The 27,519-nt window shown below is 36.0% G+C and overlaps 1 protein-coding gene across 5 annotated transcripts in view; it reads left to right on the top strand.

Moving 5' to 3' along the window:
- The window catches only part of EXOC6 (exocyst complex component 6), a 98,038-nt gene that overhangs the window by 25,598 nt on the left and 44,921 nt on the right, over window positions 1–27,519 (top strand). For 4 of the 5 annotated variants that reach the window (XM_069796658.1, XM_069796659.1, XM_069796662.1 and 1 more), the window contains exons 6-17: window positions 5,598–5,802; window positions 6,956–7,111; window positions 7,781–7,849; window positions 11,200–11,283; window positions 11,373–11,419; window positions 11,807–11,927; window positions 13,895–13,966; window positions 14,580–14,677; window positions 15,820–15,925; window positions 19,484–19,593; window positions 20,621–20,732; window positions 21,688–21,822. In XM_069796658.1, coding sequence (XP_069652759.1) covers window positions 5,598–5,802; window positions 6,956–7,111; window positions 7,781–7,849; window positions 11,200–11,283; window positions 11,373–11,419; window positions 11,807–11,927; window positions 13,895–13,966; window positions 14,580–14,677; window positions 15,820–15,925; window positions 19,484–19,593; window positions 20,621–20,732; window positions 21,688–21,822 — 1,315 coding nt within the window. The remainder of the gene's footprint in view (window positions 1–5,597; window positions 5,803–6,955; window positions 7,112–7,780; window positions 7,850–11,199; window positions 11,284–11,372; window positions 11,420–11,806; window positions 11,928–13,894; window positions 13,967–14,579; window positions 14,678–15,819; window positions 15,926–19,483; window positions 19,594–20,620; window positions 20,733–21,687; window positions 21,823–27,519) is intronic. The other variant, XM_069796660.1, reaches the window with a different exon arrangement.

Here is a 27,519-nt window from a genome sequence, read left to right as displayed (position 1 = left end):
CATTCACAATCCCTGTCTTAACAAAAACAATGAGGAATGTTTATTTTAGGCAAAGATAATTTTTCTCATAAACCTTTACTGAGGTTTGTTAATGCAGCAAAGCTTTCACTGGTCATTTTTAAAAAGACCTCTTTTCTTTTGTCTTTCTCTGCTTGCAGCCTGTCAGAATATATTTTTGTTATTCTGTTGTCTTACAGTCTTGCACTGTGAGTAACATAGCATTTCTAATGTTTAAAGGAAGGGAAGATGAAAGTGTGGATATTCTGTATTTTTGGGGGACAGTTGTTTTACGATAAAGATTGGAATTCCATTTCCTTTTCTCCATGGCAGACACCTTTTAAGATAATGCAGGATTTTGGGTGTGGAATACATACTGGTTTATGCAGATGGAATGGAGGTTTACTGGAGTCCAAGAAGCCATCTATTGATAGCAACTTTTGGTCCCTATGAACATGGGCTATGTTTGAACTGATGACCTAGAGGTGAAAGACTCTGTATCCTATTTATCTGTCTCCTGAGCCATGGATAACACAAGTTGACAAGAACTATAGTTGTGAGAGGAAGCAACTGTGGAATCTGCTCTGAAGAGACAAAATTGGCTGGAAAGAGTTATGCAGGGTTTAAAGTCTTAGCTGAGGAAGCACAGGGGAGAGGCATGGTCTCTCCTCTGCTCTCCAGAACACCTAGTGGAGGCCATGCATTTAAACTGAACTACCTAGATCTTTAAGTAAGAGATAAGATCATCACACATTTTATACAGCTCTGTTACCATGGCCTGTGCATTTGGATTTTGATATGTGTCTCTGGAGAAAGTTTCCAGCTGCTTCAAGTGATTGTGGTCTAATGGGGAATTGTTAGAACTGGTGTTTTTACAATAGGTATTACAAAAAAAACCCCAAACCTGCCATACAATGAAAATAATTCAATAAATCAATCTGCTAAGGTGGTTGCTGAATCTTCTCGAATCTACTGTGGGAAGGACTAAAGAAAGAGCATGGTCTTCAGATTGAGCTTTTTGCCCTGAAAGACTTGGATTTGTTTTCTGACCTTACTATAAGCTTTCTTCTGAACGGTGGGGAAGATAGAGTTGGTTAGTTATTTAGGTTACTAAGTCTCACTGAGACAGTCATGCAGCCCTTCCAAGCATTCAAATAAACCGTAAGACATAAAGGAAGCAAATAGGAAAACTTCCTAATTTATATAATTTGGTTCTACCCATGTCTATATGGAAAGATATTGGAACAGATACAAGTGATGGTGATTTGATTTTGGTTTTCTGCATTGTTTTGGAACAATGTCAAAATGAAGCACTGGATTTTACCAACTGCAAATCAATACTTACCAGAGGTACCATGGATCTGGCAAAAAAACCCATCAAAATATATATTTGATACTGAACTGTCAGTTGCTTGCTTTCTCACTGTTCTCGCAACCCTATTTGTTTGATAATTTCTGTTTAAAATCTCCTACCACATCATTATGGACGAAGAAGGTATTCCACAGATCTTTTTTTTTTTCACATAGCAATCTTTAATCTGATTTTAAGAAATATTGAGCTTTTGACTCACTTTACAGAAGTTTCAGTTAGTAGTGCCTTGATCTCAGTTTGTGGTCCTTTGGGGCAACTGATAAAATTGGTATGCTGGGGAAGTTTAAAATTAGGTTTAGAATTGTTAAGGCAACTAGATCTAAAACCAAAATAAATAGATAGTTGTTCCTGTGGTGAATGGTTTTCAATTGCAATTTCAATATATCATCTTCAAGATCTCTGTGATTGTGACTTTTCCACAATATTATTGAAAAATTCCAATGAACTCCCTTAAATCTGTTTAGTAGAGTACAAAAAGTTTTCCATATTTACTCAGTGGAAATGTACTAAGCAAGAATATACAGTATTTGTCTCTGAGCAAAGCACAAAAGTTGAAGAACACTACTATTTTTTTCTTTGTAAATTGTTTCCTTAATTAAAATAAAATTATAATTTTAAGGTTATTGTCTCACCTCTTGTTTTTTCAGCAGGAAATTTTGGGACATGACTATATCTTTCTTTACTCAAAAGGCTTGTGTACAAATATCTTATTCTCAGTAAAATTCACAGCCTTTGAGTTCATCTTGCTCTTGTCCTGTGTAGGTTCTTGACTGCTCTAGTTTATCTTGATGGGGCTTTTTTAGTAAGTTATGGTGTTTCTCTTAACTGCCTCCAAATGACACTCTGCTGATAAAAATCTTAAAAGTTCTGTCATTTAAAAAATAACTTAATACTTAGTGTACTCTAAAGTAACGGTCACTTTCTTTTTCTTTTGGATTTTTTGTGTGTTGATGTTTCAAATTCTAGTACAGACCTGACTACTCTGTGCCTGGGCCTTGGACATTTTGTAAAATGCCAGCTCCATTTTAGAATAAGATGATGCAAACCACTAATCTTTTGTTTGGTGGGGTTTTTTGTTTGGTTGGTTGGTTTGGGGGGTGTTGTTGTTGTTGTTGTTGTTGTTTTTCCAGTCCCGCTTCTTGCTAGTTTTAGAAGTTTCCATTTTTATAGTTTGGAGATGCTGGTAAAATCCATCTTGCAGTTTTCTGGTTCTGATGACAAGATGGATCAGTTCTGAACAGTCTTATCATATGACCTCTATTGGTGTTTCAAACTTGTGACTTCAGTTTCAAAGCTTACATTATAAATTCTGCATTGGGGAACATATTCTTACAAGATTAGCTCAGAAGAATAGACAGAGGACTGCTGTATTTATATAAAAAAATAGCTTTGAAGATACTTCTTTAACTCATTTGTAGTCAAATGGGCAATCTTCACCTTACATGATTGATAATGTATGATGGGAACTAATAATATTGTTGTCAAAAACTTCAGCATTGAGTTAAATCTATGGAATGTTTTTAAAGCAAAATATACAAATACATCATTCCATGAAATGATATGCAAAACTTTTTAGTTTAAATCCTGACCTGCAGATGACCTTCAAATTAATAAGACTTCAGTGCTTTATCAGAACAGATGTTAAAAGGGCAAGGTCCTGAGCTCCATATAGATACATAATTAGTAAGGGACTCTAGAATGGATTTAAACTGGATTATGTTAATTCTGATCTTAGAGACAGCACTCAAAAACCTTCCAGATGAACTAACAGTGTTCTGATAAGCTGATCCGTATAATTTAAATAAAAACCTTTTATACGATTTTGATGCTATTATGGTTTTATTCCCCAGAAGTCTCACCATGTGGCACTCCTGGTCATTTACTATTTAAAAAAACAAAAACCACACACATAAAACCCCCAGACTCCTTCTTATCTGCAACATTCCCGTCACCTTATGTATATTTTATATAAACCAAGTATATAATAAACAAAAGCTCCTAATTTACACTTGAAACCTCTTTATTTGCAGTGTCCGGAAAGCAGTTGTGTTCTTGAATAAAAGAGAAGATTTTTCCCATCCTCCAGCTATGCTGAATTGTTAACTTAGAAATGTCTTGATTGAGAAAATTCAAAACAATGTGTTTACTTCAGAATGGAACAAGAAGTTATGACTGTAGTATTAATAATTTATTATTGGTTGTCTACAGAAGGGGAGCCAACAGCTTGAATTGTATTTCAGTTTGAAAGTGTTTACTCACTATATCTACAAAGTAATATCCAGAAGCGAAAGAACTGGAAAGGATACTTTTCCAGGTTTTCTTGAACATTTGAAGGGACTTTGCTCATATTCAGCTTTTCCCTTTCAAAATGATTTGGCAATTTTCCAGTACTGATTGTGTAGGACTTTCAGGAAGAAAAAGAAACTAAGGTTATAATATGAGAAGCTAAAAATGGGCTGAGGATATTACCCTGTATTTGTGGAAAGAAAGGGTTGGAACTAACAGCAAATTAACTTAGCCTGATCTCAGTTTTTCTGCTTTTCCTGTTCCAAGACCAAGCTAGAAGGCATCGGTTCACCTTATTCTGTTCTAATAGGCCAAAGTAAATGCATTTTCCCAAAAGCCTCCTGGGATGAGTAGCTGGTGAGAATACTGTGTAAAGGAAAATTACTGTCACATCTACAACTAATTGCTGTCCTATTCATGTTTAACCTGTTTCCTGCACCTCTCTTTAAAATGTTGTTGACATTACAAATTCGTTGATCGTGGTGTTTCTGTTTATTGCCTTCTTAGTTTAGCTGTCTATCTCAGTATTGACCCACTTCTTTTTTACTTCATCTTTTCAGTAAAGTAAAAATTTTCACAAGCATTCTGCCTTACAAACCTGTGTGACATTTGAAAGTTAAAGAGAAAGGTATTGACTTCAGGAATAGGCATGTAGGAGCCTGACTCAGCTCTGAATCACCTCCTTGTGGTGTTCATCTCTCTACTGATTATAAGAGAAAGCATGGAAAGCCAATTTCCTTCAATTAAAATTTCCTTCTTTAAATGTTTCCCTAAATCAGCTGAAAGCATCAAGATTTTACTTACACGCTACAGGCCTGAAGTTGATAAAAGGTTTTAGTAAGTCTTGCCCCAGAACCCCTGTAATCTATGAGAGAACTGAGAGCAAAGAGAGGTAAATAACTGTAGTAATAGATAGAGTTGATGTCTCAGTATTTGGTAGCTTTCTGTTGTGAAAATTGTTCGAGTCGTTCTTTAATTTTTTAATTTATTTTGCAGTTAAATCACTTTTTACACTTAGTTTTAACTTCAGTATTTCTTTAAACTCATTGTCCCATATGTAAAATTTCACAACACAGTTATGAATGTATGGTATAACATCTGCATAGTGTATGGACACGAGAGAAAGTATTTATTGGTGTTTTGTTTTTTCCCCCCCCTCAGGCCATTCTTCCATATTTCTGCTACAAATAGTCTGTAGGCTAATAGAACACGGAAGTATAGAGAATATTAAGCAGTCTTTGTTGGTTTGGGTTTTTTAAAACCCTCTGACCTTAATGCTTTTTCAAAGTAGTTGTTTTCTTGATGTGATATACTGTATTTTGTCAGAAGAATTAAATAGATTCATGCTTTACAGCAAAATATGATATGCTGCTGGAAAAAATATTGCTTTAGATAAGTGTATAGATGTCTTTTCCAGCTAAGGATGGTGCAAAGAGGGTGGGGTGTGGATGTGTGTATATGTTCACATGTACCTAAAGAAAGCAGATACATACAGGCACACTTTTCCAAGATTTTTTTCATTGTTTGGTGCGTATACGGCAATGTTGGGTGATTGGCAATTTGTGTTTCAGAAAAAAAGAACTCATAAAACCCCCTAATAAATGCAATCTAGAAGGGGAAATAATTGTTATGGCTTTAGTGCCTCAATTCTGCAGGATGCTCCATGTGGTGTTAGGACTCTATTGATGAGAACAGCTAATACCATAGGAGCCTACTTAAAATTTTGACTTGACTGAGTCACTCTCACAGTTTACTCTTGGGTTTTTTTTTCCAAACTAAAGCATTATATGGCTGACCTTTTGTTTCTTAATTTTTCTAAGAACAGGGTAATTTCATTAGGTATGTATTGCATGCATGATAATGATATCCTATATTTGATATACAAAGTATTTTATTAAAATTTTATAAGAAGCTACACAATTTGATTTTAATCTCTTTGTAGATACTATTCTGCTTTAAAAACAATGGAACAGCTAGAAAATCTATATCTTCCTAGAGTTAGCCAATACCGGTTTTGCCAGATAATGATAGAAAATCTTCCAAAACTGCGTGAAGAAATAAAAGAAATATCCATGTCTGATCTCAAGGATTTCTTAGAGAGTATTCGAAAGCATTCTGACAGAATTGGGGAAACTGCCATGAAGCAGGTAAGCCAACCTAACAGGATGACTTCAGTCCTGTTATCTACTGAAAATACCAGTGTTGATAGTCTCAGGTTAGCCCAGAAGATTTGTCTATGGATTATAGTCATCACATAGACCTTTGAGTAAAGATGGAGAGCTGTGAAATGCTTGCTGACATCTTGGGTAGTTTCTTCTCCTGGACATGAAGTTGTCATTCTAGTGGTTCCTGGCTAACACAGGAAGCAGCAGTGTGATACTTCAGTAGCCTCAAACTTTCTTTCCAAATTTGTATGTGTCCTAGACAAGAAGGGACAAATTGTGAAATACTTTGAGTAGTCAACTCCTAGACAGTTTGTAACTCAGCAGCTACTACACCAAAACAAAGAGCAGCCTATCTGGCCAGCTGGCAAGGATGAATAAGACTAAAAAGTGTTGAGATAGCTGCTTCGTCCTTTCTAAAGTACTACTAATGCAGAGGACTGAGGTGAGAGCCAGGAGGAGACCTGGGACAGCTGGAGCCCTTGCCTGTTCCATCACAGAATAATCTGCCACTTCAAAGCACTGGTACTGGGCAAGCTTTAAAGCAGTTAATGCTTTTAAAATTTATTTGGAGAGCAAGCAAAGTTTTAATTTTTGTTGGGCAGAGTTCAGGTTGGGTTGCCATTTTGTCATCAAAGAAAGGTTCCTGTAAAATGCAGCATTGATTATTATAAATGAAATTTAATCGCAAGATTATACTCTGCTACCTTGTTGCATTTCTTTCAATAGTAAGGACAATATAGTGTATTTGGCTTCTGCAGCTGTCTGCTCACTAAGACTTAACTGAAGACAGCAAACAAATAGCTGGAAACTCTGTGATAACTGTACTTCATTTAAATATCGATTCTCTGTTTAAAATTTATGATCAGGAAAATTACAGATTACTTTTTTTATTTTTTCTTCCTTTAAAATTGTATTCTGGGGATTAGGGAAAAATTATGCAGAAATTAGCTATTGAACTAATTTAACATCCCAAACTGATTAAAGACAAAATCATCAGTGTAGGCTGAGAACAGACATCTTGCAGTTACACTGATGTGTGTTCAATAGCACCACCTGTTTTTCATGTCATAGCATATACTCATCAGTGATGAAATTTGCATTACATCCCTCTTTATTGGTACTACTCTTAAAACAGGCACAGCAGCAGAAAACCTTTAGTACCACTCTTCAGAAGCAGAATAATCTAAACTATGGTCGGAATATGCATTTAGGTAGAAGTAGAATTTTGGAATCCAAGAATGAAATTACATTGAAGCGAACGTTTGAAGATGATGATGAACACGAAGAAGAGGTAACTTAATACTAAATCAGCATGTTTTATTTAAAGTGAATTTTATAGATTTATTTAACAAAACTTGCACTATGCTGCCTGTAGATGGTCAACATTAGTTAGGAGGAACCAGAGAACACCTTCAAGGGACACCAGTCCAGATCAGCATTTTAGGGCGAAAAAACAGTGCCAAAATATTAGTTGTACTAATGCTAGCTTTAACATCATGGTTGGGGACATTCAATGGGATAGAACTTGTAATTATTCTGGAATTCAGTTGCAATTTACATTATGTATTACCTGCCCACTGTAAATGATATGTCACCCACTGAAATATTCTGCTTTTGCTAAAGTCAGCATTTCTGCGTTGAGGACTTCAGCTTGTGTTAGAACTCTTTCCGCTATCAAATATCCAGTATTCATAAATTGAATAAAACAGTGAGTATTTAGACCTTAAATCTGGTGCTCTGAAAACACAGTGAAAGGAGTCTGGTCTTGTAACACGAATAAAATCTAGTACTGTAGTACAAAGGGAGGGGAGAGTCGAGCAATTAATTTACATTTGTGATAGAACCCATCCATTTTTGGGTCCTTATTAAGGGGACAAGTTCTGTTGGTCATGTAATCACATTTTGCGCATTATATGCTTTTTATGCTTTGTATACTTTTCTTTTTCATTTCCTTCTTCAGGTTTTAACTGCCCAAGATCTTGTAGACTTTTCTCCAGTCTATAGGTGTTTGCACATCTATTCAGTTTTGGTATGTATTAAGGTGACCTCAAAAAGATATTTTACTTTTTGAAGTTGAATATTTATTTTTGTATTTTTCATACTGTAATGGTTCCTAAGCAAGCAAGCATATTGCTTCTAGTAGTAGTAGTTCTGGATGAGCCAGTTGAGGTCAGTAGAGTATGGATACTCAGGGCATGGATACATGTTTTATTTTATATGCATAATAAAGGACACACAGCAAGACATTAATTACATAAGTGTTCTTAAGAATATATGTAAAATATGCATGTCTGCCTCAACAGTGGTATCGGCACTTTTGCAGTTCCCCCACCTGTTCCATGTTACCTAAATGTTTGGGGGGATATGGTCAATATTACAAAATACAGGAACATTCAGTCTGAATCTTGTGGAAATCGGAATAGTAGAGGAAAACAGCAAGCAAACACTGGAGATTGTGACAGGCTGAGCTCAGGCAGATTAGGTGGGATTCAGTGGCAGAGACACAGTAGCCCATTTTAGCTGCTGTAAAAGAGATACAATGCACAAGCTAACAAGGATGAAAACTTTTTGGGGGAAACTTGGTAATAAATTATTTATTATTTTCTCACATTTCCTATGTCTTAATTACTTTTAAGTCAGATTACATATAAAATAAGTATCAGGGCATATAGATGAAGTACTCTGAAGTATTGTTAATCCTACAATTTCAGCTGGACCTGGCTTCAAGCATTCAGGCTGGGTTGTTCTTTTTATGGAATCCTTGCAGCTGTGTAACATGGAAACTTATACCTTGAAATTACTTTGTTTTTTAAAGAAAGAATCCAAACAAAAGCATCAGTAATTACATGAGTAATTATTCATCTCAATGAAAGAACAAGACAGACAGAAAGACAGGCTACCAGAACTATTAAAAAAGAATGGACCATTTCTTTTTACAGAGGAAATGAGTGTGAAATAACACATGAAAAAGAATGTGTTAAGTTAAATACACCAGTTGAAGTAAAATTAATAGATGACATTTAAAAGTAATATGTGAGTATGTTTTTCACTTTGACAAGGATCCTGATGTTGGATCCTTGATCCAAGGATATGCTCTTTGGGTTTGCACAGAAAGTTTGCCAGCTTCCAAATTTACTGGAGACAGAAAACAACTTGGAGTGCTCTCTGATACCAGAAAGGGTTGTTGATGTCTTCAGAATAGGGCTTCTGTCTTTCCTGCCAGCATAATCTAATTAATAAGCCATGGTAGCATTATCAAGAGTTGTGCATTAACCCCTTCTTGGAGTCCTTCTCATTTACCTCCTGCTGTAAACCATCCGTTTTGGAGTTTAGAGAACTTCATGACGACAGCAAAGGACGGGAGTTGATGCCACGTGGCTATTCATTACATTTCTAGATCAAGGACTTATCTCACAGCAAATGTCACCTTCTCAGCGAATTCTCTCTCTGCTACAAAATTGTGGAAAATATTCTATTTTTATGCAGGACAGTAGTTTTCTACTCTGCTTCTTCATATTGAAGAAGAAAGCAGAATTTTATATACCTCAGAATACTATGTAGCTTGTGATCGTAAGATACCTACATACCAAACAGACTGTATTTATTGATGAGTAACCTTTCTTTAGACTAGAGACTTCTGGGCAATATATATATAAAGAGCTTTTTTTTTTTAGCCCATATATTATGTGAGATGCTGTATATTTAACTTCTGGTGAAAACACCCTTGATCTCTTTAGCATGTAATGTTACCTTTTAACTAAATGCTATATAGCAGTATAAAATAAATGTAACTACAGTGTGAAACAACACTTGATATATGAGCAGTATCCCTAGAATTTATGACCTAATGTGAACTGATTTATTATTTCTATTGATATAAACTCATGAATTTTTGGAAGCTGGGCAAAACAAATGCACTGCTTCGGTATATTTTATTTGCCTTTCCTTTGCTTATTCAGTGAGTGAATCATCAGGGTTGTTGCTGTATTCTGCTGATTGCTTTAGAACATCTCTTTAAAATAGTTGTTATGCCTGAATTGCTGATCTTGACTGCATAGAATAGCACGGTCTATAAATAATCGTAAGATATTTTACATCTCCATTTTTGGTGTGGATTTGAGAAGAACAGCTACTCTTTCATTTGAGAAGCTTGTGTCAGGACTGAGTAGAGATTTGGCATTGGAAGTAGAATTCGGTAATGGCTTTGTGCATCTGAAAACTGCATTGAATATTTGGGCTGGAGGTGAATGGTTAGTATGAATTAGAACACACTGTGTAAAGTTGTGCTGCAACAGTGTTCTAGTAAATTTGCATCTCAGTTTCAAGTGGATTTTTTTGTTTTTTAGCCAAGTCTCTTTTTTACTTTTACATTTTGTTAGGTTAGCAGTATTTCTAAATATGATTAAATATTCATTATGAACTTAAAATACTAAATTTAAACTTTCTTTGTTATATCTTATAAAGGAGTTAGGTAAGTAATGCTGGCTTAGTAATGTACAATCTCTGTAATAATTTCATTTGAAGATTTTTTGGAAGCCCAAGTAATGGAATTCTAAACAGCACTAGCCTAATGATTGGCACATGAAGTGAAAACAAACCTTAAAAATGCTAAGCTGCTTTATTCTGCTTGCATACAAATTACATTGTGTTCAGTAGATAGATGAGTCAATGTAGCACTGATTTCAAATGGACAGATGGTTTCTGCTGAATGGCCATCTTAATGAGATGGGTAGGATGTCACTTGAATTCCTCACAATATAATCATTAGGCACAGAGGGTATTGTATTTTTGAGCACCATGATAGGAGAAAAATCCAAATCCACAGTCATTATATTTACCAATTCCAAAGAGAATAAGCAAATATTAAATAAATCTCGTGTGGTTTTTTTTTTTCTCAGGCAACGCTAACACAGGCAGTGTTCAGATGTATCATATATTCACAGAAGCATTTTTGTAACTTAACTTTATAACGCAGTTAGTTTCTTGAATAACCTAAAGAAACACTGTAGAAGACAGTGAGTTTCAGTTATAGAGTAATAGTTAATATGCCTTGTCTATAAATATTAATATACTCTGAAAACTGTAGTTTAAAAACATAAATATTGCTTAAAATGGGTAATACTGTTTGACAAAATGTAGGCACATGAGCAAAATTTTTATTTACAGTATATTCTGTAGGCTACTTTAAAAAAAAGAAAAGAAGGTAATTTCTGCATATTTTAATGCATGCAAAACTTTGCTGCTGTCAGCTGGAGGTCTACGTGTGGAGTAAATGCAAGATATGTGGCTTAGTTCAAGAGAATTCGACCCTTAGTTTAAGAAGTGCCTTTTTCATACTGAGGTACTGTTCTCGTTTTAACTACTTCTGTCTTGTTTTAGGGTGATGGAGAAATATTTGAAAATTACTACAGAAAACAAAGAAGGAAACAAGCAAGATTAGTTCTGCAGCCACAGTCAAGCATGGTAACCAATACTTTTGGTTTTGCATTGACTTGGGTTGTAGTCCTTAGTGGTATTTTTATTCCTAAACTTGTTTTCTTTTTCACTGAAAGCACGAAACAGTAGAAGGCTATAGAAGATACTTCAGTCAAATTGTAGGGTAAGTTTTCTAAACTAAGATTTATTTCAGTTTTACTGTATTGATTCTTAATTCACCCTCCGTTCTCCCATTGTCCAAAAACTTTCTTCTGCAAGATTCAGTTTCTGCACGAATCATGCGGGTGGTTGTTGCTGGGTCTGAGCAGGGAAGAGCATCCAGATCCTACCAGTACAGTGCCCCACAAGGACCGCCCAGCAGCCTGGGCTGCAGTTGGCATGAAACAAACTTTCCACATTTTGACTTCACGCTGGGCAAAGCAGAACACCAAACCTACCGAAGTGTCACTGCTCAAGTGGGGAAGGGTTTGACTATGCTTGTGTGTGAAAGGGTAGAATTTGCTCTAATATTAGAAAACAACTTAATAATTTAAGCATTATTTTGTTTTAGTTTCTTTGTAGTAGAAGACCACATTTTACATGTAACCCAAGGGTTGGTAACTAGAACATATACCGATGAACTCTGGAACATGGCCCTTTCCAAGATCATTGCTGTTCTTAGAACACATTCAGTAAGTGAGAAGTCTTATCAGTATTGCAGTTTAAATCCTCCAACTTCAGAGCTCTTTATATTTAAAGCTGGGATAGTAACAAAGTGAAAAATTACACCTCTCTCGTGTTTTCTTTTCCTTGTGATTAAAAATTGCTCAGATTTGGGAGGGAGCCTGCCAAGCTTTTGTTTTTCCCAACAGTATCAGGCTGTGATCTGCAGCCATGGACTATTTGCATAATCCTCCACTGATTTACAACTCACTGGGTCTTCCAAACCTTCTCTTAGTCCAGCAGTTTAGAATATGCAGAGTTAATCTGCTGTTATTATTGCAATCCTTCCTCATTAGTCTCAACTGACCTCTTCATTAGATCAGATTGAATAGTTCGGCACTGAAAGCACCACCAGGAAATAGTTCCTAATTATCATTCCAAATGCAGTGTTTCCAAAATAAACTCCACCAGCAAAACCCTTGGAGCTATCTCTTCAGTGCTATAGTAGTGATATGTTTATGTTGAAGTAAAGGTATCACTGAAATCCTCAGTTGATACAGAATTTTTCTATGTTAAAAGTGTGTCTCCTAAAGTTACATTTCTACCTTGGCTCCAATGATGCTGACTAGCTGCATGCTATTTCTTACTCCTCTGTGAAGACCAATGGAATACCATTGTTCACTCAAACTGACTGATAGTAACTTGCTTCAGAGTTTACTATTGGTATAACTTTTATTATTGGAAAAAATAGAAGAGTTTTATCTTTCCCTTTTTAATGTTTGCTAGAAGCAGTTCCTTTATGCAATGTTATTTTAATTTTTATTACAATTGATCTTTAATTGAAGGAGTATTTCACATTTCATATATGCTGAGGAAAAATGGGGAAAAAGCTCAAATTGCAACTATAGTTGTACCACTGATCAGTAAAGGTTCTATGATAAATGAGATGTTCTCATGCTTTTTAATTAATTTTAGAGGATTGGGATAAATTGAGATATATTCAGCATTTTTTTAAGCTAAATACATTGCAACTTAATTGTCTGCCTATGGATTTATACACCTATGTAAGAATATGGTAATTTAAGGAGTAAAAGTAATGTAATCTCTAAAGAACTCTTCAGTGTCTTGTCATGTAGTTGATCACTGTTTCTTCTCAAAATGCATAACACCCCTCAAAACAAATTCTATCACAATCTCTTTCTAACGTCATCCTAGTAAAGACTTTTAGGTAAGTGTATGTGGTCTTATGAGGTATTGTAAACCAAACCCTTACTTTACTAAAGTATGCTAAGAGCAAAAATTAAAGAAAGGTGAAACAGGCATATATAGTCTCTAACTAATACTATATTCTCATGCTGCTTTAAATTATTTTAATATAAATATTTTTTTACTTCATCCAGTATTGCAAATAGTGAAGCTGAGGTGAAATCCTTAGTTGTATGACTCCACACCTCCATATTTCAGTCATTTAGTAGAGTAAATAACTTAATGTCTTGACTTTCTACCATCAAATTTGTAATTTGAACTTACTTAGAAAGTATTTTATAGTGTTTTCCCCATACAGCTGGGAAGCTGTCTGAGGTGGCACAGTTAGAACTAGTTAGACCCAGGCTTAGTGTTCAAAAGAACGTCCTGTGGAAACCTCTCTGATGTTGATTTAGCAAAGCATTTTGACGTGTGCTTCTGTTCCACTGAAATAAATGTAATTTGCCGATTTTTGAATCTCAGTACAACATACTGATATTTATTGAATCTCATATTTTAGTTTACTTTTTCTGAGCTTTTATACTACTGATAGTTCATATAAAAATTTAACAAATACTTTTATGTAGCTGGACTAAGTGAAGACAAGTGAGTCTCAGTTGTTTTTTACTAAGGCAGTCAGTCAGGTAAAGGGATAAGGCTGGAGAATTTAACCTTCTGTGCTAATATTCTTTGAAAACATATGTCCCATAGTTTAAATTCTTTTAACAAAACCAGAATTTCTCCCTTTCAGTCATATTGCAGTGATCCCGACCTTGTTCTGGAACTGAAGAATCTCATTGTAGTATTTGCTGATACTTTGCAGGTACATACTATATTAGTAATTTAACTGAAAATCCTAGAGTCAAATTTTTCCTTTTGGTTTTCCTGAATCATATATATGAATCAAGAACAAAATTACACAAGAACATTTTTAAAATATATGTATTTCTTGCCTTGGTTCCTCCTTTTCAGTATTATCAACTCATTGTATGCATTCTGGGCTATCCAGCTAGCATCCGGTTATTCATATCTGTGCAAAATTAATGTTAGCTTTGTAATTTGTGTACGTTTTTGTCTTTTAAAATGCTTTACTTCTTAAGCAAGAATAGCATTCCAGTTATCATTAACTCTCCAGCTGAAAGACCAAATGAACACCTTTGACAAATGTTCTTGCAATGTTTAACACACTGATAAAAAAAGATTAGTTATATGCATAAATAGCAAGTTAAAATGTTAGAAATGCGACAAATTTCTACTTGAAAACTGGTAACATAGGATAAAGTATTTGGTGAGAATTTAATATATAATCTTCTAATTGTAGTGGTGTGTTTAAAGTACTATAATTTGTTTAATAAAAGTGACAAGATTGAATAATAAGTCTCATCTCAGAGTCCAGAATTCATGGGATAGGAATTGACTGTATTTTTATACCTTAGGGCTATGGTTTTCCTGTGAACCGACTATTTGATCTTTTATTTGAGATAAGAGACCAATACAATGAAACACTTCTTAAAAAGTGGTCTGGATTGTTCAGGTTAGTATTTCAAAATAATGGTGCCTTTTGTATTGCATCTATTGTTTTTGTCCAACTTCCAAGTTTTTTTGATAGACTTGTAATTCTGGAAGAATTTATTAACTCAGTGTTGTTTATGAATTTTGGGTTGGATAGGACTAAGATATTCATCACATGTAACTAATATTTAGAAGATCCATCGAGTACTGCTTCTGTAGTTAACAGAGAGAAGGAGGGTCTCCAAAAGGACATGATTGGAGAAACAAGCAGGAGACATCTGTTTTTCTTCATTACGAACCTAGTAACTCTAGGCTATTGCAATAAGGCATTAGGTTCCTAACTTAGGTTGTCTTAGTGTTTGCAGTTAGCTGATAGGCATATCTCCCTGACAGACTACTGACATTGTCAGTACGTCTTCATTGTTTTTTAATGCAGGTTGGTTTCCACCTGTTCCTTGGAATAATTTGACAGAGTAAATTGTAAACCCAGGAACACAGCAGCCTGGGACTGTACTCCAAAGCCTGTTTGCAGATAGGGTGTGATGTCTAAATGTGCAGAAATTGTTTACCTTAAAAAATGTTACATTGTATTACAGAAAACCTTGAAATTAAATTGACCACTTAAGGTTCTCCAGCTCTCTAAACTCCTAGTGTCATCATTTGAGTAACAGAAAAGCCCAGAGGGTACTTAAATAACGCTGTGGCCATATGCCTAGTTGAAGTTCTCTGAATCGTCTCCATTGACAATATGTAGCTGAGGTATCTAAGTGAGACTCTCTGAATATCTGCTTTAGTGTAGGCAAATTGTAGGCTACCATAATTATTAAGTATCTCATTATGGTTTACCCTGTAGTAGAGTAGTTAATCTAAAGTTCCTTTGCTGTATTATGCTTTGAGTCATACGTATTAAAATGCTTTCAGCTGTTTTTTTCTCTGTGATTAGCCACAGTATAAAGAGTTAGCATATAAAAGGTACTTTCAAATTAATCTAAAAATAGTTTGGATGTCTGAAATTATGATGATTGCAGGTCATAACTTTTTTGAAGCTGCACACCTAAGTATGGTGGTAAAATTTATATTCATTTACATGTTTTAACATTCGAAAATACTGTAAAAAAAGTTACATGTCCTAATTTTTTTTTATTTTACTAACTAATTCACCAGGGATATTTTTGAAGCAGACAACTATAGCCCTATTCCTATAGCAAATGAAGAGGAATACAAAATAGTTATAAGCAAATTTCCTTTTCAAGATCCAGAACTTGATAAGGTAAGGACAAGTTTTATGTTATAAAAGTTTGCTGAAATCCAATTAAGGACACTTGGGATAGTAATGATTTTTTATAATTAAAAAGCAATTAAAATTTGAAAAGCTAGGTAGATTAAGAGGCTAAATGACCTTGGTGTGTAATTATCTAGTCATAAGTAAATATGAAAATTAAAGCTTTAGTAATTTGCTCTGATGTTTGAGTGAATAATGAAACCCATTGTTTTGTAAACAAATTAATAATACAGTTTAATTGATACAGTCTTTAATTAGTTGAATTTTGTTTCAGCTCATTGGGTTTAGTAACTCAGTCTATTATATGCTGTACTATCGCAAAAATATGTGTAAAACGGATCAGTTAGAGACAGCAACTTTTGTGTTTCACTTTTAAAATTAATTATTGGTGTTTGTGCATGTGGGGCAAAATAAACGTGAAGGGACTGTGAATAATTCTGCCATACTAGCATTCCAATAGGATGTTCTTTCATAGCCTCAGCCATTCTTTCACTCCAAACTCCTTTCTCAGAAAGGTGATTAATATGTTCTGCTATTCAAATACGGTTTTCGTAATACCGATGAAGAAATAACAGGCTCATGATGGAGTCTGTAGAGGTGAACTAAATCTAAGAACCACATGACAGTGGGAGTAACTGTTGTAGAGGGAAGCTGATTTATACACGATCCATCGCTACAGATATCTGCAAAAGTAAAAAGATACTATAATTTTATGATTCAGCAGGGATTTACCAGGCAAACATACAGCTGCATGTCATTAATACAGTATTGCAGTGAAGATGAAAAAGGAAAGGTGGGTTTTATGCTGATTTTTTAATAAGACTCCAGAGTGCTTTCTGGATGCTTTCCTCCATCAAATTCATTTACTTAGCCATTATAATACTAAAATAAGATAAACACAATGGAAATCCCTTACAGTGTTGGAAGTATACCACCCCCCAGATACTATTTAGCATGACATATTTTGCTAATAAATTACAGAGATTTTTAACTTGCACTAAATAATTTTATCTGCTAGCCTCTCTCACTCTGTCTGATACATTAGCATGCGTGTATGGACATTACTTGTGCGGGCATGTGTAATTACATACATGTGTGATTAATACAAAGCTTTGGCCCTTACTTCACCAGAAGGGAAATGTATTCTTTGTACCCAACAATTTTTATTTTGGAATATGACACTGAGAGGGATTTCCATTTCATAGAGAGCAGCACTTTTTGTAGATATTTTATGGGCAGAATGTCACTGATGCTTAGGTTTTGGGCTGGAGAGCTTGAGAGTAAAGCTGGTAATCAGGTTGGATTCTGTTCCCAACCCTATCATTGACCAGCTGTGTGGTGCTGGTAAGTGATTTCACATCTCTCTGTCCCTGTTAATTCATCTGTAAAGCAGGGAAAACATTTTTTTTACATATCTCTGAAAAGAACTTTGAAACCTGTATGTAAAGCAGAAGGACATCATTAGAAATAAGGCAGCCTGAGGTTTTTTTCTTGTATCCCAGCAATTTTTGAAGCAGTTTAGTTGACTTCAACCAAACTTAGCGAAGGGGCAGAAGTCTCAAAGATAATTGATTTCGTAAAAATTTTGTCAACTAGGCAGTGGAATAGAGGAGAAAGAATCATTAAGTATCTTTGTTGAAAGAAAGACTGCAGTGTGTTCCTTATGTGTTATTAGATAGCAGGGAATCCACATGGAGGGGAAACTATAAATGGTCCAACATCACTTCTATTGGTTGCTGTTTACAATTTCATCCACTTCACCTCTCTGTTCTTGCCTCAGCCTATAAGGCAATGGGAGGTCCTATTTGGATGGGTTAATATAATCCACATTTTGATGTTCAAAAAAAAAAAAAAAAAAAAAAAAAGATGTGTAAGTTCAGGCTAGTCGCTGAAGGAGCCTGTGTGGTTGATCGGGAGGAATAGACACCCCAGAGGGCTAATTCCATTTGATGCATCCCTGATACCTTTTACAGATTAAGGGGAATTTCACCTTTGAAAATGTCTGTTTCTCTCCATTTAGTATAAAAAGAGACAAACATGAGTGTGTTTCTCATTTTTAACTGTAGGTTAGGATGAATCACCCTCACATTTTACAGGTAGGTTTATAATAGGAGTTGCTTGCAGCATATAGGCAGAATTATGACCAGAACCTACTAGATATTTAACATAGCAAATCCAATCTGACTGGTTAAAACAGTCTTGTCTGTGCTCTGCTGTTTAGATTGAATGTGCCAAACTATCATGGTTTGATTATATCATCTAATTTTACTCCCTTTCTGTATTCAGAAGGGAAACAATTGGTTGTAGCTCTGTTTGTCGGTTGGTTTTTTTTTTCTTGCTGCCTGCTTTAATAATCAGGAAGTGTTGTGTCCTCCTTATTGGCCAGACACTGTAGAGGATAAAGAATTGCTTCTCTTAGATCATTGAATATATGAAGGTTGAAACTCAGGCCCTGCTTACAGAATACTGTGATGATCCAGAATAGTTCTATATAATAACACTTGTTTAATCTGTCAAAATTAATTGCTTAAATCAGGTGAACACACATGTGAAGTAAATTTTATTGTTAAAAAGGTTTGCTATCATTGAATGACACAAAAGCCTGGCGCTTACACCACATATTTGTCACACCACCTAATCTTAAATAAAGAGGTATGATTAGGAGAATGTCAAAGTAATCTGTTTTGTCTTGGTTTTTTAATACACATATGTTGAGCTCTTGTTGATTAATGCTTTTTATTTTTAGAGAAATTAAATTCTCCAGGGATGATACCAGTTGTTAATTATTTTTCTCATTTATTAGTCATAGAGTAAACAGAAAATTAATTGTTTTGCAGATTTCAAAAATTATGTATTCAATGCAGAAATACCTATTTGGTATGTGTAGATTTAATTGAATTTATTTCTTTTTGTCCTCCCAAATACAATATCAGCTTTAAAATTGAAGTAAGAAACATGATTTTATTCCTACAGACTACTAGTATTTCTCACATGTTAATCCAAATTGTTGAAAAGAATTCAAACTGCTTTGGTTTTGTGAACCATTGAGAGAAAATAAGTAAATGTATGATAGTAAATATACATGCCTAAACATTCTCAAGATGCTTTGAAAATCCCAGATGTATTGAACTTCTCAAACCTTTTTTTTCCCCCCACTGCTTTCTTTGGCAAAAGAAATTTGCATTTTTTAACCTCCCATCCCACTTACATCTATCTTGTTCATTCAGATTAAAAGCAGTTTGAGACCTGTTTTTTAATGTGTTTGTAAATTGCTTTCTACAGAGGGATCTTAAATTACATAAAGTTTCCAAACTTTATTGTAATTTAAATAAGTGATAAAGTTCTATTTTGCTTATACGCTATTTAAACAGATGTAGAAGTCAGCTCAACGCATACCGCTGTTTGTATTTGATGAGAAACAGAAAAGCTTAAGATAGATTAAAATATTGATAGTGTGAAGTGGCTTTCTAATTGTTGTGTTTAATACCAAGCTGTCCTTTAGAATCAGTTTCAAGTGTAAGATAGTATTATCTTTTATTTTCACAGCAATCCTTTCCAAAGAAGCTTCCAATGTCTCAGTCAGTGCCTCAGATTTATATCCAGGTTAAGGAATTTATTTATGCAAGCCTTAAGTTTTCAGAGTCACTTCACCGCAGGTAAGCTTAAAGGTATCAGGAATGTGACTATAAGGTAACCTATAACTTCCAGGTGACCTAAAAATATATATCAAAATGAAAGTATGTTTTCTTGTGTACTTGTTAGCTCTGCTTGGTTCATAATTTACATATAATTTACATATATAATTATTTATATTTAATCTATGATTCCCAATGCTATAGCGTATATTTCATATGTGTGTATATATTATATACAATATATGTATGTCTGTATGGGTAGCTTGGCATAGTAAGCTGTCTAAAACACTGCTGGAGGTTTTTAAACAGTATTGATTGGTTTGAATAATCTAGAGATTTTATTTATTTAACAAAGCATGTAAAATCTGAAAAATATACTTTGATACTGACCATTTCAGAAATAATTGTGTAGCATCCCTGATTACTTCGAATGGTCTTTCCCTTCTCAGTGCTTTGAGTTTACGTAGCAATGATTTCTCCTGCAACAAAATGTGCTGCATCCTCATTCCCTCTCCCATCCCACCTTTTTCTCATGGAAAACATCACAATTCTCCGATTTCCTTTCCTCCTGTGGCCTTCAAAAGCTTAGTTTTAATTACATAAAATAACATTCATAGATCTGAAATCTGGAAGGTATTCGTGGCCAGTCACCAACTTCTGCACTGTTAAAGATGTAAATTACTTGCTTTCACACATTCTTAATTGATACTGTTTATAATTTACATGTACTAATGAGCGCATGTTGACCTCCTTCGTAACTCATTAAAACCCACAAATTACTCTTTCCGAACCGCTGTGTCAATAAACATGTCCAAAATCTAAAAATAACAGATTTTGCTTCAGTGTTGAAATTCAGTTAATGGATAATTTGGTAAGTGAAAGAGGTGTTCTGTGTGTTAGATCACAGAAGACTTTGAGCAACCAGAAATTAAATGCATATAGGGAATTCTTAACATGAAAAATTGCCTTTGCAGGGAAAAAAATAAAAATATTAAGTATTACTGTCAAAATATTGTCCCGTACAGTAAAAATAAACATTTTTTTTCAGCTCAACAGAAATAGATGATATGCTCAGAAAATCTACAAATTTGCTGCTTACAAGAACTCTAAGTAGTTGTTTACAGAACCTAATTAAAAAACCTCATATAGGTTTAACAGAGGTAAGTTTTAAAAAACATACTCAAAACTGTGTTAAGACAATTAGTGCTAAAACTATTCTTGTAAATGTAGATATACTGTGATACGAAGATTTGTGTAAGAAAAACAAGTAGTGGTTGCTTTAAATTTGAACATTTAAAGAGGTGAAAGATGAAAAGCATCAATATCTGTTTCATAAATAATAACAATACAGTGTTGAGTCTAGTTGCAAGTATATTGACACAGGGATGCCTTTTGAGAGAGAGAGATGACAATGAAAGAGTTCTGTCTCCTATATGATAAACAGATTTGCAAGAAATAAGCCAAAGACTTTTACTTCTTTGGCTGCGTATGAAGTATGGTTCATGTGTTCTGCTCCTGTCTAGCAATTAGCAGCACATTGTTGAATTTCTTCTTCTTCCTGTTTAAAAATAAGGGGGGGGTGTGAGGAATCACTCCCTCTCCCGTGAACTGTGTAAAGTTTCAGAGTAAACCTACCCAATCAAGAAATCTAAAATCTCAAGTTCACTCTAACAAATGAAACTTTTTTTGTAGTAATTGCAATTAAAATATTTTAGTAGGTTTGTGCATGTTGTTTCTTCATTGGGCCTCTTGGTTTAATTTGTTTATTGGAGAGAATAAGACAGGGTGAGGCAATGAATCACTATGAACATTCACTGCAGGTACATGCAGTGTCAGGACACAGCAGGTACCTACTGAAACACGCTGAGAAGGACTTAGGCTGTTGCCATTAGAGCAGTGTCATGTCATGTTGAATGTTGTTTCAAACTCAAGAACCTCTTGTATAAATGAAATGAAGAAGAACATGAGGAAAGAGCCCTATAAATCATATATTGCCATGTTAGTAAGACAAGCCATACAATTTTTCTGAGATGTGGTTTTCTATGTTCTTGAACATAATCAAATCTCAATGGGTAATACAAAAAGGATTTTACAAGAATTTTTTGTCTCTTGTAGCTTGTTCAAATCATCATAAACACAACACACCTGGAACAAGCTTGTAAATACCTTGAGGATTTTATATCTAACATTACAAATATTTCACAAGTGTCTGTTCACACTGCAAGACTTTATGGACTTTCTACGTTTAAGGTATGATATATGTCATCTGTTATATGACTGTCTGAAAAGGTACATTAAAATCACTATAAATGAAGCAAAATGAAAATAAAATGAAAACAAAAGGGTGTGAGGGCAAAGCTGCGTGCTTTCTCATTTTTTACTCTAAACCAATTGTGAACTGTTAAGAATTCAATTGTAACACTGAGCAGATAAATTCTGGTTTTATGTTATCAGTATGATCTGAAATATGTCAGTACGTGAGAAGGATCAATATTATCTTTCAGATGCATCTTTTATTAAATGAAGAAATGACAAGCTAAGCTTAACTGCACCAGAAACTTTCAATAGATTAAGCTCCACTTTGTGTAACATCTCTCCTTTGTGAATGGAATCAAGTAAAGCAGCTAGTTTAATCTAAAATGTTTGTATTATTTATTTGTTTTTATTCTACAATAGAAATATTTTGTGGTATATTTTCAAATTGTGTAATTTAGTAATATAAAAGCAGTATTAAGAATGTGTTACAAAGCATAAATTACTCAATTATCTTTTTAGAATTCCTGTCTTTTTTACATGTCCTTTATATACAAAATAATACTTGTTAAAGTTATTACTGGGAACTTGACTGTTTCTAATGTATGGCAACTGTTTATCTGCACAAGCTGTATTTTCTCTGAGATTTTTCAGAAACGGCAGAAGTACGTAAGCTTATATCTCAAAAAATTAAAGTAAATCGTAGGTGGTGCATACTCAGCATAGCCAATTGTAATTTCAACAATTAGTATGGCAACTTTTGTAAGCTGAGTACAAAATAATCCTGGAATAAAAAAATGTTGTAGTTTTCTTTCTGTATATGGCTCTTCATCTCATTAGTAGGTGAAATTCTCCTAGTTTAGTTGTTCTTGCATTTGTCTGTACAAAAATTCTGAAGGATTTTGAAAAGAGGAAACTAAAGCAAAAATACCAAGTGACTTGAATCATCACATCTGATGTCCTTGGCAGAGCAAAACCCATACCTTCATCTTTGAAGTCCCTCTCCACAATATTGCTCAAAAGGCCTTAGTCCTTTTTCAATTGTAAGGCAGACACGTGTGTTGTTAATGAGAAACCTGCACGTAAAAATGAAATTGCCGAAGACAACTGATAGACATAATGTCAGGTAACTCAAGATGACTGAGATTTATCTCTAAGATAAATTATTCAAAATTCTGATCCTTGCTCAGGCTATTTTATGTCATAATGTCCCTAGTAAGCTCTAAAACAAGATCCCAACAGCTGGACTAGCTATGCTGAGTGCAAAGATGGTTTGGTCTCAGGCCACTGAATGGCCCAACATGAGAAACCCTCCTGCACTCTGGCACTGGGGATGGGTGTAGAGATGCTTAGAGATCTTTCATGCTGTGGTGGTGGTTGAGTGCCAGGTACTTCTTTCAGGCATCAGATGGTTGCGTACATTGAAGAAGCAAGTTTTGGTACCCATATGCATAAAGTATGGCAGAAATTATTTCATTGACCGAGCCTGGCTGAGTAGCTTTTTTGGTTTAGAATAGAAGCAAATGTGTGTGCTTGGGGACTGATATGGAGTTTTCTTTCCGAAGAAAACATTCTCACAGAAGAATTAATCTTGTATAGGTTACCTTGTGCCATTAATTCAGCCAGTGTGTTGCTGCCTTAGTCGCTTGGGGCTTCTATACAGAAATTTTTGAAAGAGAAACAAAACAAAAAGTCATCAGGGATTCCAAAGCAGCTGCAACTTGAACTTTAGCTATTTGGGGGTTTTTCAGTGTACACTGAAACAAAGGAGGGTGGTTTCTTGTATTTATGGGATAAAGAGGACTAATCCTATTGAGAGTAGTTCTGTTTTCTGTACTTCATTTTTCTCTTGATGCAATATGTAGCCTATCCTATTATAATATCCCCTCTGGCATAGACGTTAAAAGGTGGGTGAGGTGGAATAAGACATCATCATTGCAAGACATTTCATATTTCCAGTTGATTGCCAAGAATTTTCCCATTAACTGTCATTTGTTTTGCTAAGGATTTAATGAACAAGGCAAAACAGAAAGGTTCTGGCCTAGCAACTGTAGTTAGGTTACCATTGCCCTACCAGTAGTTTTACTAATTTTGCCCTGTCCTTAAGATCTAGGCTGCCTAGTTTGTTTGTTGTGTACCGATAGTGCATGTGTGTCTTTGAATTTGCTTATCTATAGTGTAAGGTCAATCCATAATCTTTTTAATATTCAAACAAAACACTTAATGCAGCCATAGTGTTTGATTTCATTAAGAGGTAAGATGTTCTTTATCCTTTAATTTCATTTACTAAATGCAGTTGAAAGTTTGCATTATATTTTGTGCTGATTGCCTGTGTTGTAAGTTATGTTTAACTATCCTATAAACTACCTAAGTTCTATTGGAGGGAATCACAGAATATTGTATCTCTGTTTAGTGAGCTTAGTATCTATGCACTTTGGAAAAATATTGAATGAACACTGACAAATGTGAGAATTTTTTTTATGGTTTCTCTCCTGTCTCTTTCCCTGGAGAACTTGTTAGCACAATGTTCTCCACTTATAGTAGAAAATTCTTTTCTCATTAATCCCTTTTTTTTCCCCTCTCTATTTAAATGAAAAACTGCTTGCAGTTCCCCAACTGGGCCCTCACAGAGTTTGGTATGTTCTACTGTTATTAAATTCATCTCCTGGTGGCAAATCATGTCACCTCCATTCTTCCTGAGTGGTCAAAAATCTCCTTTTATTAGCAGCATTGATCACATTTACATTCCATGAGATGATCTTATAAATACATCTACGCTGTATTTTTTAAATAGAAGCCTTCAGACCTATTTCATGGCTACTATTTGAGAGGGCTGTTTTTCCCACTTTATTTTCATATATAAGATCTCATTTTAAGATGTCCTTCAAACTGTCCAAGCATTGTTTCACATGGGTGGAAATTAAAAAAAAAAACAAAACCAAAACAGAAAACCCACCAAAACTTGTTTCATTTTATCATATTAAAAAATGTTGTTGCTCTCAATATTTATAGCCCCATTTTCCAGCTTTGCATGACATTGTTTTCCTTTGTTTAAATTAGCAGTTGTGCTAAGCATAAATATATGTATTTGCAGATCTAGTTGACAGAAGTTTCTGAGCCCAGGGTCTCAGCATTAAGCTGTGTAATGGCTGTTGGAGAGCCAGATAAATAGCATCAAATGCTGTGCAGGGCTTCAGGACATCCTCTGAGAGAAAAGCCACTTAACAAAACCACATTGTTTGCCCTTTTCACTTTATAATGGGGGAAAATCTGGTGAGCTTTCAGAAGGTTTTGATGCAATTCTGTCACCATGTTAAAAGAAGAGATGGAGTTAATTCATCTACCTCTAGGAGCCATCCCAAATCTGAATACTGCTAAATCACTCTTTCTTGACTTGTGCATGGGTTTCACAGTGCTGCTTCTCTGAAGTAACTTCTGGGTTTGAAATCCAATTGCTTGGTTGTTCACAGTTTTCTCAGTGAATACAGCAACATGCTTTGCTTAAAGTACTGGCAGCACACCGCTCCAATTGTAAACCAATAACTAAAGCAAAATAAAAGGTAGCCAAAAACAGGCTTCCAAAGCAAAAACTGAAGGACTAGTCTTGCCATTGCCAGTAAATCATCTTAACTGGTAAAGATCATAGAGTCATAGAATCATAGAATCATTTAGGCTGGAAAAGACCTTCAAGATCATTGAGTCCAACCATCATCCATGCCCACTAAACCATGTCCTGAAGTGCCTTGTCTATGCACTTTTTGAATACCTCCAGGGATGGTGACTCAACCACTTCCCTGGGCAGCCTGTTCCAATGCCTGACAACCCTTTCAGTAAAGAAATTTTTCCTAATGTCCAATCTAAACCTCCCCTGGTGCAACTTGAGGCCATTTCCTCTCGTCCTACCTCCAGCCACCTGACAGAAGAGACCAGCACCCACCTCACTACAACCTCCTTTCAGGTAGTTGTAGAGAGCAATAAGGTCTCCCCTCAGCCTCCTTTTCTCCAGACTAAACAACTCCAGTTCCCTCAGCCGCTCCTCATAAGACTTGTGCTCCAGGCCCCTCACCAGCTTTGTTGCCCTTCTCTGGACACATTCCAGCACCTCAAATGTCTTTCCTGTAGCGAGGGGCCCAAAACTGAACACAGGACTCGAGGTGCAGCCTCACCAGTGCCAAATACAGGGGGACGATCACCTCCCTGCTCCTGCTGGCCACGCTGTTTCTGATGCAGGCCAGGATGCCGTTGGCCTTCGTGGCCACCTGGGCACATTGCCGGCTCACGTTCAGCTGGCTGTCAACCAGCACCCCCAGGTCTTTCTCTGCCGGGCAGCTTTCCAGCCACTCTTGCCCAAGCCCGTAGCGCTGCATGGGGTTGTTGTGACCCAAGTGCAGGACCCGGCACTTGGCCTTTTTGAACCTCATACAGTTGGCCTCAGCCCATTGATCCAGCCTGTCCAGATCCCTCTGTAGAGCCTTCCTACCCTCGAACAAATCGACCCTGCCTCCCAACTTGGTGTCATCCACAAACTTGCTGAGGGTGCACTCGATCCCCTCATCCAGGTCATTGATAAAGACATTTAACAGAACTGGCCCCAGTACTGAGCTCTGGGGAACACCACTTGTGACCTGCCGCCAACTGGGTTTAACTCCATTCATGACAACCCTCTGGGCTCGTCCATCCAGCCAGTTTTTCACCCAGCGAAGAGTACACTTGTCCAAGCCATGAGCTGCCAGCTTCTCAAGGAGTATGCTATGAGAGACAGCGTCAAAGGCCTTGCTGAAGGTAGACAGCACCCACAGCCTTCCCCTCATCCACTAGGTGGGTCACCTGGTCATAGAAGGAGATCAGGTTGGTCAAGCAGGACCTGCCTTTCGTAAACCTGTGTTGACTGGGCCTGATCCCCTGGTTGTCCTGCACATGCCATTTGAGTGCACTCAAGATGAACTGTGTCGTGGTTTAACCCCAGCCAGCAACTAAGCACCACGCAGCCGCTCACTCACTCCCCCCCCATCCAGTGGGATGGGGGAGAAAATCAGGAAAAGAAGTAAAACTCCTGGGTTGAGATAAGAATGATTTAATAGAACAGAAAAGAAGAGACTAATAATGATAATGATAACACTAATAAAATGACAACAGTAGTAATAAAAGGATTGAAATGTACAAATGATGCGCAGGGCAATTGCTCACCACCCGCCGACCGACACCCAGCCAGTCCCCAAGCGGCGAATCCCTGCCCCCCCCACTTCCCAGTTCCTAAACTAGATGGGACGTCCCATGGTATGGAATACACTGTTGGCCAGTTTGGGTCAGGTGCCCTGGCTGGGCATGAGAAGCTGAAAAATCCTTGACTGTAGTCTAAACACTACTGAGCAACAACTGAAAACATCAGTGTTATCAACATTCTTCACATACTGAACTCAAAACATAGCACTGTACCAGCTACTAGGAAGACAGCTAACTACATCCCAGCTGAAACCAGGACAACTGCTCCATAATCTTCCCCCGTACCAAGGTCAGGCTGACAGGCCTGTCGTTCCCCAGATCCTCGCTCCGACCCTTCTTGTAAATGGGCGTCACGCTGGCAAGCCTCCAGTCCTCTGGGACCTCCTCTGTTGACCAGGATTGCTGATAGATGATGGAGAGTGGCTTGGCAAGCACCTCTGCCAGTTCCCTCAGTACTCTTGGATGGATCCC

This window comes from Haliaeetus albicilla, chromosome 11, assembly GCF_947461875.1.
Source record: "Haliaeetus albicilla chromosome 11, bHalAlb1.1, whole genome shotgun sequence".
Lineage (NCBI taxonomy): Eukaryota > Metazoa > Chordata > Aves > Accipitriformes > Accipitridae > Haliaeetus > Haliaeetus albicilla.
This window is presented reverse-complemented; position numbering and strand designations above follow the sequence as displayed.